The 13916-nt window shown below is 39.9% G+C and overlaps 1 protein-coding gene across 1 annotated transcript in view; it reads right to left on the reverse strand.

The window, feature by feature from the left end:
* Positions 1 to 9400, reverse strand: part of LOC101734744 (WD repeat-containing protein 64) — a 51937-nt gene extending 42537 nt beyond the window's left edge. The window contains exons 1-4 of the mRNA XM_004912037.4: positions 9052 to 9400; positions 2495 to 2756; positions 1776 to 1829; positions 833 to 916 (exon numbers count right to left, since the gene is read on the reverse strand). Of these exons, the coding sequence (XP_004912094.3) occupies positions 833 to 916; positions 1776 to 1829; positions 2495 to 2756; positions 9052 to 9119 (468 nt within the window). The 5' untranslated portion in view covers positions 9120 to 9400. The remainder of the gene's footprint in view (positions 1 to 832; positions 917 to 1775; positions 1830 to 2494; positions 2757 to 9051) is intronic.
* Between the last annotated feature and the right edge of the window lie 4516 nt (positions 9401 to 13916).

Here is a 13916-nt window from a genome sequence, read left to right on the forward strand (position 1 = left end):
AGCGATGCCAGACAGAGCTATCAAACTGCTCAGCACAACTTGTATTAGCTATCAAAAAAGGATTTTTTTTTCAGCAGCATTTAGTAGTAGTAGTGTAGAATTTTTAAAAAAAAAATAATTCAATCTTTTGACCCTGGGGCCAAACGATCGAATTATACTGGCAACAAGGGGCAGTCGGTTCAGGGACCACATCAACGAGCCGATGCGGTCCCCGATCCGACTGGATTTTCTAACCTGGCCGATCGATATCTGGCCAATTTCAGGCCAGATATCGGTCGGCCAGGCCCCTCGTTTTTGTCCCTACACGGGCAGATAAGCTGCCGAATCGGTCCAAGGGGCCAATATCTGCAGCTACAATCTGTCCGTGTATGGGTACCTTAAGTGTAAAGTAGTTAATGTGTCTTTGCACAACTGAAGCCCTCACATATCTGAAATTAGCAATTATTACACTCTGCCTGGTGTCATTTCTGGTGTTTGATTGCTTAGATGCAAGTGTATTGTGTCTATTGACACAGGACAATGAGGGATCCCTAGAGCTAACACTTGCTTGGGAGGTAGTTCCATGGTTCATACAGAACAGTAGGTAAATAGCCTCAGCAGTGTTCAATTCAGAATGGAAGGCAGGAAGGACTTATTGGTATAGCTATACGGATGTGCAGAGAGCATTTGGATACAAGTACATTTAATGAAATAGGTTTTAAGATGCAACACACTGCGTCTGCAGACGTACGGTAAATGGACTCAAATATCACTTGAACGCATCCTATCGCACAAGGAAATTAACCCAAACAGGACCCTTTTCTTTTTGATATATTTGACCCATGATACTTACAGCTCCCTGTAGTCCTGTACATTTCTTCAAGACCCATTTGAATTTCTCCACATCCAGTGACTTATGGCCATTGTTTTCAAGCTCCTAAAGAAAAGTAAGATAACAGGACGGTTCCAGCAGTTGGTAAGGAAAATATAACAAGGATATCTCAACGTCAGTAATATTTACTATCATCCCAAAACTCCCAAGATGCGGAGGGATGCTGCCACTTCTTTTCAGTCATATTTCAAGATGAAGGGTTTTTGTGAAGAAAGGCATCTATTTTTGAATAACAAAGCTTTTCTCAGTACACATTCTCTGCCAGTGGATATATATACAGTATATATTAAACTGATGACAGAGTAGCACCCCAAGTACTGCATGACAAGCCAACACTGAAGAGCAGAGTATTGTTTTACTCCTTGTAAGAACATTGTACACTTGTGGATGGGACCTCGGTCTTGAACGTGGTACAAGAGAAGTCCAAGTACCAGGGGGCTTCCTTGGCTAAAACATCTGCCCTCTGATGTTTTACATTACCAGGGGCAAATTTAAGATCATTTAGGGGTTATGATTGGGCAAAAACCAAAGCAGGACATAGAAGTGAGGTCCTAAAGGGCTGAACAGAGTTGTCCTAGCCTGATGAAGGGGTACGCCCTTGAAACATTGCTACTATACTTAGAATAAACACGCAGGGCATCACTTGTTGTGATGCCAGTCAATTTTCTGCTCTACTAGACTGAAAGAACAGCACAGTGTGCTCTGGGCAGATAGTGCTCTATATTCTCCTCTTCATTTCAAATAGATTGTAAGCTCTATAGGACCAACATATACACAATCTATAATGAATATAAGGTCAGCACTTCAGTTGTTCATTTACAGATTTATATACCCCCACTAGAAGGAGATGTTCCTGTTATATCTTTTGCTACAGGTTACCCAGCTAAAGAGGATAAACACCTACTTTAAATGCATCCTTCAGTTTCTTCAGCTGTTCCAGAGTCACTTGCCTTTCCATCTGTTAAAGGGTAAAATAGAAAAAAAAAACCTTTTTAATGGAGCATATTGCTAAGCATTGGCAATTGAAAAATAAGAACTGATACTGGGCCTGCAAAGCAGTTTGGATCCTGCTATGAGATAACAGAAATATCAAATGTGCATAAGATTTCTTAAATAACCTTAAGGGCAGTGGTTGCTGAACTGTAAGTTGCTGAACTGCTGTCTGACCTCAATGTGATTCAGTTGAATTTTTGGAATGTTATATCCATTATATATTCATTATCCATGACCAGAGAAGTATTTTCTATTACTTTCAGGGCTCTGTATCCTTCCACTCTCACAGTGCAGCAATTCTCTCATGCATTCCAATTAGGACTCACAGTTCCCAAACTGAAAATACGTGTAATAAAAGGAGTTACATTTGCCCATGTGCAATAACCTATAGCAACCAATAAGATATTTGCTTTAAGATAAGTGACCAGTAATTGCTCCCTGCTGATTGGTTGCTATGAGCTACTGCAACTGAGAAAACATCATGTTTTAATTCAATAACCTCTATTTTACATTGCCTTTGGCACTGTTGGGTGATCCTAAGAACCTTTTTGGCGAGGGCAGTAGCTAAGCACCCATCCAGGCATTACTTAATTGCCACACTAATCACCCCGGTTGACAGAATTGCATTACCTTCTCTTTCCTAAGGTTTCTAGCGGGATCAGATTGGTTCTGAAGACTTTCCTTCTCTGTTACATTTTCTACAAGGCCCAGGGAGTGCCGTCTCTGCTTCCTCCTTATCAGCTCCTTCTCCAGCCAGTCTGGAAGGTCCAGATGAAGATTGCTGCATTCTTCAATAAATCCGTTTGGGGGCGCTGTGTGTGTTATGGATGCTCCTAGTGCTGTTTTTGCACGTTGCTGAACGCCATTAATTTGTCTTATTTCACCAAAAAGGCTGCCATAATAAACAAAGGGTGTTATTACTGGGTATATAAAATTGGGAAGGATGTACAGAAGGCTCATTCACTTAACCAAATTCTGACTTTTATTACTTAACATTTAATACAGGAACTTCATGCTGGAATGGCCACTTCCCTTCCGCTTTCTGTCCAACATATATCCTTTCACAACCAACTTTATTCCTCCCCTGATGCACACATACACTACAAAATAAACACACCTTTACAGACATTATTCCATTGTGCAATCATTTATTATGTAAGAATAAAAAAGTTAAGTTCGCCTTTGTGCAGCCAAAAGCTGTTGAAATGTAAATTAAATATTATATATCATGGCCATGTTTAAGAGAAGAGCGGGGCCTCTGGAAATGCCAGAATGCTGAATATCTAAATCAAGGATATTCAATCCACAATCCTCCAGACTGTAGTGCTTTTTAAGTTAATGTCACCCGAGCATACAGTTAGCTTGAAATGATCACATTACAACTTATAAAGTCACAAAAAGAATAAATAACATATATATTTATTATTGTTAAGGCATGATAGATTTTTATTATGATTTTAATATTTGTTAAAGGCTCATTTACTCTGAGCACCCAGCATCAAACTTGTAAAAACATAGTTTGATACCATATTTAGTATCTTAAATTGAGTCAGGAAGGAATTTTTTCCCCTTTGAGACAAACTGGAGAGGCTTGGAGAGGATAGGGTTTTTTTCACTGTGGGCGCTGCACCAAATTATAACAAAGACAAGCCCTACAGCCGCTTGGGTTGCTTAGATATCCTTATAGTTATAGAGGCTTTAGTGCTATCGGTCCCTGGGGATTTCCTGGCAGCCATCTTTATGTGGATTAGCTAAAGAAAAGCCTTTTGGGTGAGTGTACATAGTAGTTATGTAGGCAGGAATGTTTGTACCTCTGAACAATGCAGAAAGAAAGAGAACTGTCAATGTAGCAGTCCCTGTTAGACCGGATGCACCACATTTAGTTACACACTTAAAGGTGCATTTACAAAGTAGTGAGTAACGTTTTAAAAGTGGGAATTGCATCACTTCCAGTGTGTGATAGTAACATGGCATTAGCACACAAGTCTGTTGTGGCTATTGATGCAACCTGCTGCGGGAACCCTGGAATTACACCAGGATGGTGCTAACTCTATGGTTTCCCACATTTATCAGAGTTGACTTGGGTGGTAGGTAGGAAAGGCAAATGTCTAAGGGCAATGATACACTGATCTACTTGTAGCCAGCTACTTGTTGCAGCTACTAAATAGACAATACTAATAATTGTTTCTATGTGTGTTTTAGCAGAGACAATTCTCAGTATTGTCTATGGCAGGGTGTTTTCTGGTCTTTTGTAGCCGCAACAAGTAGTTCCATGTGTTATAGCCCTAGGGCAAGTCAGAGGGGGCGCAGTTCTGAGTTGAAGACCTGGCAGGTGGGAAACTGATGAACTGAGTTAGTGAGTGGGTAAAATGGAAGGGGAGTTGTGTAGGGGGTGAGTGTGAGTGGGCAGGGGGAAGCTGGTGGGGCACTGGGCTAAGTAATATTGCCTTTAGAAGCAATACTACATGGCCTGACTCTGCTTCACTGGAGCTCAGCAGACGTACAGTATGTAATTGCAGAGAGCTCACTTTATACTTTCTGTCGTAAGTAAGACTTTTTGAGATAAGACATTAGATTAGTAGTACAGTATTAGAATTAGGTCCCTGTAGCTTATGACAATGCTACAGTATCATAACCCAACAGGTAAATTAATTTGCTTCATTGCCCATGTGTGGTATATGAAGGATGTTTAACCTCTGAAATAAACTGCAGCAGGGTAATAATATAAAAACAGTGTTGTTTCTTATAGTTCAAGAACACCATGTCCAGCAAATCGGCATTCACTTAGGCTGAGCCCCCGTCTACCTTGGCATCCCTATGGGATCAGCTACACAGCCGCAATTGATCACATTTTTCCCCCATCAATTGCTTTTTCCCCCCTCAATATCTAAACATGAATCTGTGTGGGTTTAAGGTGGTGAAATTCTTTACAATTTTGAATTCATTTTAAAAGAACCGAGATCACACTTTTTTGACGCAATTAACAACTACATGGCAAACTGTGATTTTGAATAATAACTAAATTGACGATGATCCCCAAAGGGGCAACAGTTTTGCAACAATAAGCTAATTCCCCATAATGATATCATATATATATATAATTGTAATATATATAATTTATATATATAATTGTCCCTAAAATAAATTTTAGACTTCCAAAAAATGCTATTGCAACACTCTGCACTTGCCCATTGGGACCAGTGATATTATTGTTACACCTATTGAATCTCACAAGACCTGGAACATTGCAGTACTTGTCCCTGAGCTCATTTGAACTAAAACAAACACATAAGACAGCGGGGGAATAAACCTGCATCAGTATCTCTCTCTCTCTTTGTATTTCGAGAATTACTGAGATTGATACAATGTTATACTGATATTTTATATCCATCCTCTTCCTGTTTCATTGTGTTTATCCTTCTAAAGCTCCAGGGAGTTTTGGAAGGCAGTGTTCTTTCCCTATGAGGGTCATTTACAGACACCCTGGACACCCCTTTCCTTAGTGTTTATTTAAAAAACTCAAGCTGGGGTCTGACTGCACTCTCTGCTATGAGCCATATTTTTATCCAGTGTGAAGGGCAGAGCATGGTTTTGACAGTTGCAACAAGGGCTGAAGATGATCCCTAACCTATGTGTTTAATGAGGAGCAAGTTAAGCGACTGGTTGGGGGGGGCCCATAGATGCCTTGTCTCCATTTTTACCTAAGAAGAATTAAAAACACTAAATGCAGACATAACTGTGGAAGAACTTACCATGGCCCTAAATGACCTCCCATATAAAAAAGCCCCTGGGCCAGACAGCTCAACATATAAATGTTATAAATGTTTCCCCAAACAATTAATCTCAAGAATGTGTGTTCTTTATAATATTTATCTTCAGGTAAAACCTCAAGACATAATAAAAAAAATCTACTAATGCCTTGGTTTTGAGGATAGATGCACCTTAATGTTGTATTTATGTTATCTACACTAGAGGTAATGGGCTTTGCTGGGCCATGTGTATACCCCCCAACCAACTACACTAGTGAAATCCGCAGGGCTGCTTTCCAGAGGACCACTTTTAATTGACAGCAGCTTGAGACAAGGCTGCCCCCTCTCACCTCTTTTATTTGTTTTGTGTTGAACATGGAGTCTTACAATAAAAAACAACCCTGATTACATTGGGTGCAGCTAAGAGATAAATCATTTAAAATCTGCCTTTATACAGGTGATGTTTTATTTACACTGACACACCCCCTCACATCCCTGCTAAATTTGCATCAAGAACTGAACTTATATAACCTATGCTCATGATATAAGATACAAAACAACAAAACAGAACAGTTGCCCCTAAACATACCTCCTAGCACCTTATAACTACCACTGGAAAACAAACAGTACCTGGACATTCATGTAACTCCGAGCTATGACACCGTATATAAAATAGTCTATGCACTATTATGGAGATCTTTAACAGCAGATTTAAATAAATAAGTCTTTCATGATTTGACAGGATTGCCACAGTTAAAATGACAATCTTGCCTTGGCTGTTATATTTTTTCAAGGCCCTCCTGGTAGCAGGAGGTGGGGGAAGACACAAAGAAAATGTAGACAGGTCTTACAATGGAGTTCACAAGGAGGTCTGGGGATACCAGAATTCTATACATACTTTTAGTGACGCAGGTCAGGCAAGCAATTCAATGGTCCTTTGAATCCACCTATACAGGTATGGATCCCTTATCCAGAAACCCATTGTCCAGAAAGTTACAGAAAGATCCCTTATCTGGAAAACCCCAGGTCCCAAGCATTCTGGATTACAGGTCCCATACCTGTACTAAGTGGATGGAAATAGAGAAATTAGCCCTTAACCCTATACACTCAAGGTCAATTCTATGGTCTCAGAAAATAGTAACACTGGGAAAATAGATAGACAATTCCATTTACTGTAAGGATATGGTCCAAATGTAAAAATAGATTGGTTTCTTTGGATAGACCATCTCTGCTCACCCCTTTCTTTATAATTAGGCATTCCCTTTGGGCCTAGACAGGCATTTTATTGAACTTTGGAAACATACAATAGCATTTCAACTCCTGCCAAAATCTTGCCAAATCCTGCCAAGAAAGGCCGAATCTTGGCGAATTCTGAACCAAATTGGTGCATCCCTAGAGCGAAGTAGGGAAAAGGGAAAGATAAATATATTTTTCTTTCCATGATGTAAGACCATGGCTCTTTTCAAATATATAACTAATTATGTGCCACATATTGTTAATATTTTATTTATTTTTTGTTATTATTTGTTTATTCTTTATCCTAATTATTCACTGAACTCCTGTTTGGTATCCCTGTAAACATAATGTGTTCAAATGGCAAATGTTCAAAGAGCTTTATATAAACAAACCCTCCCCTTTGTTAGGGTTTGTGATATGATGCAGCACATTACAGGTATGGGATCCCTTATTCAGAAACCCGTTATCCAGAAAGCTCAGAATTACGGAAAGCCCGTCTCCCATAGACTCAATTTTAATCAAATAATTCTGAATTTTAAAACTGATTATCTTTTTCTCTGTAATAATAAAACGGTACCTGTAATTGATTCCAACTAAGATATAATTACCCCTTATTGGGGGCAGAACAGTCCTATTGGGTTTATTTAATGGTTAAATGATTCCCTTTTCTCTGTAATAATAAAACAGTACCTGTACTTGATCCCAACTAAGATATAATTACCCCTTATTGGGGCAGAACAGCCCTATTGGGTTTATTTCATGGTTAAATGATTCCCTTTTCTCTGTAATAATAAAACAGTACCTGTACTTGATCCCAACTAAGATATAATTACCCCTTATTGGGGCAGAACAGCCCTATTGGGTTTATTTAATGGTTAAATGATTCCCTTTTCTCTGTAATAATAAAACAGTACCTGTACTTGATCCCAACTAAGATATAATTACCCCTTATTGGGGGCAGAACAGCCCTATTGGGTTTATTTAATGGTTAAATGATTCCCTTTTCTCTGTAATAATAAAACAGTACCTGTACTTGATCCCAACTAAGATATAATTACCCCTTATTGGGGCAGAACAGCCCTATTGGGTTTATTTAATGGTTAAATGATTCCCTTTTCTCTGTAATAATAAAACAGTACCTGTAATTGATTCCAACTAAGATATAATTACCCCTTATTGGGGCAGAACAGCCCTATTGGGTTTATTTAATGGTTAAATGATTCCCTTTTCTCTGTAATAATAAAACAGTACCTGTAATTGATTCCAACTAAGATATAATTACCCCTTATTGGGGGCAGAACAATCCTATTGGGTTTATTTAATGGTTAAATGATTCCCTTTTCTCTGTAATAATAAAACAGTACCTGTACTTGATCCCAACTAAGATATAATTACCCCTTATTGGAGGCAAAACAATCCTATTGGGTTTATTTAATGTTTAATAAATTTTTTAGTAGATTTAAGGTATGGAGATCCAAATTACGGAAAGACCCCTAATCCGGAATACCCTTAATCCTGAGCATTCTGGATAACGGGTCCTATACCTGTATATAGAGGGCTTACTTATCTGTGGACTGGTAATTTCTTTTACCAACCTGCCCTACACTTTGCCGACTGGCATTGATTGCTTTTATTCACAAGTCCCCCAGGTTCTTCCCTATCAAGGATTTGCCTATCTTGGTCCCATAAGGGTATACGTGGCCTGCATATGTTTGGATCCCAGGTACATAAACTTATATTTATCACATTGAACCACATCTGGAATTTGGCCATCCTATCAAGTTCTGCAAAGAGATCCACTGCTTTCAGTATCCTCCTCCAAATCATAAATAACTAGATTACATAAAAGTGGACCCAATACAGAACTCTGTGCCACACTACTGTAGTTCAATCAGAGTGTACAACCTTGGAAACTACTCTCTATATGTGATATTCTGCCAGTTCCATATTCAGCTCCTCACCAGCAATGAATACAGATACTGAATGAGTCTATCATTTCCCCTCAGTGAGGAGCACAGGTGGCAGCTCTTATCAGTCAATAGCTGTTTTTGTTCTATGATAAAACTAACAGCATGTGTAATAATTTCAGCTGATTATCTCACTTGATTAGCAGTGAGATTCCATGGCAGCAGTAAACAGTGGAAACAGCAATTTTCTTACAACAGTTATATACAGAAAGTGATTATGATGATGTTCATTTACCTGGGCACATTGGAGGTCTCTAGCTTGCCCAAGGCAGAGCTGTGTCTCACTTTCTTCTTCAAATACATAGTTCCCTGGGAGGAAGTCCTCTGTCCTAAGCAGGAAGTTAGTAGAGATCTACTCTAAAGTCCAAATAAGCACATGGGAAGTCAGTAAGTGGTGGTGCTCTGCATGGAAGCTAATGAAAGGGCTGCTGCTTCTGGCAACCTTTCCTCTCCTCACTGCGAGTCTACCTGCTCCGTCTGCCCCAGTGTTTGTGCTGAGATCAGGTTACTCTTGGTTTCTTCCTGCCTATCTACACACACAGCAGGTAACTACAGAGGTGATTGCTATATCCACAGTGACTCATGGGACTGCTGATTTATGAATGGCGAGAGAGAAGCCAAGCAATATAATTACCCCTAGTTGTAAATGGCTAGTAGAAACAATAGTAAATAAAAACCACAGAATAAAAATAATTGGCATATTGCTTTGTTTCAACTATTTTTATGTATATGCCTGGTTGCCCTAGTGATTGAATAAGCAGCTCAATTACAACATCATGTAGGAAGCTGTTTTTGTATCATAATAACAATACTAGGACAACAAGGCTTGTAATCCAGTTTTATGGCAAAGCCAGGGGTCAATGTTATATTTTCTGTTCTTTCATGTGCACAATATAGAAAGATTAAGTGTGGCAGCTAAGGTTGCCGCCTGGTTTTTAAAAGGGCTGTCCAGGTCAAAACTGCCTGCCTAGTTTTCTAAGTTAGGAAATTGATTGACATGTAGACCGGGCAACTGACGATTGCCATGTCATTGTCCGACCCCCTGATGTCAAAGGCCTCACCCCTGATGCCACTTGTTCCTCCCGGTGACATTAAAGCCCCACCCTGTGACAACAAGGACCCCCCGCCTTGCTGTACTGAGGTACTGAGACTGTCCAGGGCACAATCTACAAAGTGTGTGTATTTTTTCCCCACGCTTGCAGAGGTTTCCTCCCACATTTCCAAATAAATGCAAGCAGGTTAATAGGCTGTAGGAACATGACAAAGCCTTAAATTCTAAGGTCTTCTGGGGCTACAAATGATGTTCAACTCCCCTTTATTTGTTGGCAATCTCCCTAATTTAAGCCCTTCTCCCACAGTCTCCGGTAGTTTGTGATCCATCTGTGGGTGCAGTAATTTACACCCAAAACTTAATTTATTTGTGCCATCTATTGCTTATAATTGTCACCCAAAGTCCTCTGTTGTTGTCCAAAGCAGTGTAGCAGGGTAGGAGGAGGCAAGGCAGGAATAAAATGTGGGTGGGACAAGGGTGGAATGGGAACAGAAGCAGGGAGTGTGACAGACGTGACCAAGAAGATCAGTTCGGATCCAGGTTGGCATTTCTAGATGGATAATCTCAAAAGCGCTGTGGAATATGTCACTGCTATATAAATAAAGAATAATCATTAGAATGTGTAAGTGGATACTGAGGGCACAGCCCTTAAACTGAAGGTGCTAGTTGAGCCTGACAGCACACAATCTGCTGTCAAAACGTTTTAAGGTCGCCATACATGGGCCGATAGTGGCTGCTGATACAGATTATCGGCCCGTATAGCGGCAGAAACAAGGGGCCTGCCCGACCGATATCTGGCCTAAAATAACTGCCCCATTGCCGCCCCGGGGGCCAAACGATCGAATAATTTTTTTTTTACCTACGCGCTCCCTGATATTGCCCAACCGCCAAGCGAGTGAATCTCAAAGTGTATAGGGACCTTTACTCTCCTTTTAGGAGGCACAAAAAATTGTACCTGACAACAATACAAGCTGCAATGAGGGGGGCAAAGTGCATTGTTGGCAAATAAATAGAAAAAAAACAATTTCTTTACAATTTGCCCTTTGTCCCCTCCCTTAGTAATGAACCCCAATATATATATAATATATATATAAATGTTTTAGACAAAAAAACTGATTCATGAAACACTGTCTATAAGTTGGTTGCAGCGCCTGGTTTTGACTGTGGAAATGTCCCTTCAGAGACCCTGTATGGAGAGAATGGACTGAGCAAATAAAGATCAAAGTGTAATTATGTTCAGAATGTGTTTACTGGTACAAGTGGTGCTTAATTGGTATTTAGGCATTAGGCGTGCTCGCTCAATCTAGTAACTGTTTCTAAGAACATCACTAAAGCATTGTTTGCACAACACCCTGGCTGACAGCTCCTGGTAATAAATACATCCCTCGTTATTGCACAGGCGATGAATAGGGAAAATGAATGGCTGAGCAGGTTTTTCGTCTTAAACAAGAGGCTCTATCCAGTTTCTTTCTTTTGTTATGGCGTGAAGGAAAATATTAATACTATTAATAATGAAAATGGGCAAGGGAGCTTTCAGGTAACTGTTTCTCAAGATATCGTGTGTTTACTAAAGTTTAACATTGCTAATAAACAAAAACATAGACTTCGGTTTCCTGGGGAGCCCAGAATGTGGCATCTCAAAACTTATGTTCTTGGTATGGACTTTATGCCACCAGCACCTTTACCTGAAGTCCCCCAAGTGGAGTGGTGCAGATCCAGCTCAGTAGTACAGAGGTGCACCAGTACCATTGGGAAGTTCAGGCTCTCTGACTTGTGGAACTTTGCAAATTGACAATTTATTAGTGAGACCTCACATTCTTCTGAGACTCCATGTTTCTCACATTGTGCTTGTTACATAGTGGGTTTGAAAAATAACCAAAGTATATCAGAGAGAAGGCAAAGCCCAAACCTTCAGAACAGTGGTGTAAAAGACATACCAGGCCCCCCTGCAAAAAATCTTTAGAGGGGCCCAGTGTCCACCTACCCAGTTCTCCCCCCACCTCCAGGGCGCTGTCCCACTAGTGCCCCTCATTCCCTTGGTGTGGGAACCGGGTAGGTAAGAGAGCGGCTAGGGACTGGATATTATAGAGGGGACTGGAGCTATAGAGAAAGCAGACCCTGCAGTCCAGGCCCCACTGACCCATGGGCCCCCCACAAACATGGGGTCTTCCCCTATGTTGAATTTGCCCACATGTTTATATTCTAAGTCTAAGGTGCTGCTTTGCATAGTAAATAAATTTTGCATCCTTTCCAATAATTGACCCAGTTACTCTGTTGTGCCTGTTGGAGGGCCCCATACATGGCCAGATAAGCAGCCCATTCAGTCTGAAGGGCCCAAATCAGCAGCTTAAATCTGCCCGTGTATTATGATATGTATTAAATAGAATTAAGACAACCCACACTATTCAGAGGAATCAGATTTCTACTGCATTTATATTAGCAAAGTGCTGTGCTTTGGTAACAACAAACTACAGAGACAATATTGTGTTTTAAAAGACGGCAAGTGTCTGCTTGGGGCAGCCCAGGCTTAACTAAAGGGCTGCTTATCAAAGACAAATATTTATTTTGTTTTCAACAACAAAAAATATATCTATTTTCTCCTGTAGACTAAAATAAATTGCTATTTATCATTTCTTCTTCCCAAGTTTTGAGACAAAAAAAGGCTTAGGATTCCTAAGTTGCTAACCTCAATTTAAACCAATTGGCTACAGCTAGTTTGAATGGAAATTCAGTCCACTTGAGAATTCTTGTTGCTTTACCGTTATAGGAAACGCAAACCCTAAAATATTAATGAAACATGGCTCAGAGTGCTCCTCAATTGACTTTATATTTCCTCCCCTAATTTTCAACATATGAGAAGTTCTTACACTGCTTATATAATAAATTTAAAACAAGAGCCCCACTTTCTGTTCAGTTAAAGAAAATTTAGCTTGTGAGCATAGGAAAGGCTTGTGATGTTCCTTAGAGATATCATATAACTTCATTGTTAGACTGGGATGCCAGGGGCCCCCCAGAAAACCTTGGACCATGGGCCCACTTTCCTCCTGCTTTCCTCCCTCCACCTCTTTATTATCCTAGTCTCTTTTCTCTTTTCTTCATCAGGGATCCCCAACCTTTTTTACTCGTGATCCACACTCAGATGTAAAAAGTGTTGGTGAGCATCAAAGGGGGCGGTGAGCAACATGTTGCCCCTGAGTCACTGGTTGGGGATCATCTATTAAGCATCTTTGTTCCCATAAAGAAATATGGAATGACCATAAAATAAGCTGCATAGTTGGAAGCAAGAAGGCACACTGACACCTGTGCCCATCAGGAGTTTTCCTGGTATTACAGTGGGCCAGTCTGACACAATTTTCTGAGGGTAGCAACGTCACACTACCTACTCAGCTCACTAACAATTTTGCCGACTTAACAGCAGGTGGTGCTGTTGTTTCAAAATTTGATATATTAGCAATGTCAAAATACCTTGAAAACTAGAAAAAAAATATAATGCAAATCCAAAGCATTTTTTCATTGATTTGTTTGGATTGTCTACATTTCTTTTAAAGTCTATAGTAATATGTAATATGATAAAACAGCAAATGATAAATACCCTAGAATGAAAAAGTAGAGAAACATTTGGCAGCATTTCTCATGTCTAAAATTCAGCAAATTCCATTGCAAAGTTTACATTTTTGATAAATACCCCCCTCAGTGACCATGTTTCTGCTTAATTAAATAAGTGGGGAACAGGGAAAATAGACACAAGCACTCTGATCCATGTCTATACATATAATACGCGTATTTCAGAAAGATTTCTGTGAAGGATCCAATACCAGAACAAGCTTTGTAGTGAGTGAAGAGTAAACTGACAGCTTATGTTTCACTGTGGAAGCGTATCTCCATGTACACAGTAGTGTTGGATTACCAATTTCCATTAAACACAGTGATGCTAAGGGCCAAGGAAACAATAACTGCACAATGTAGGCACTAAATGAGAATTTCTTTCATTCAAACATGCCTTGTGCCTGGCAGATAGATGTTCTTTAAATGGACTTGCAAAAATGATT

The sequence above is a fragment of the Xenopus tropicalis genome, chromosome 2 (genome assembly GCF_000004195.4).
Source record: "Xenopus tropicalis strain Nigerian chromosome 2, UCB_Xtro_10.0, whole genome shotgun sequence".
Lineage (NCBI taxonomy): Eukaryota > Metazoa > Chordata > Amphibia > Anura > Pipidae > Xenopus > Xenopus tropicalis.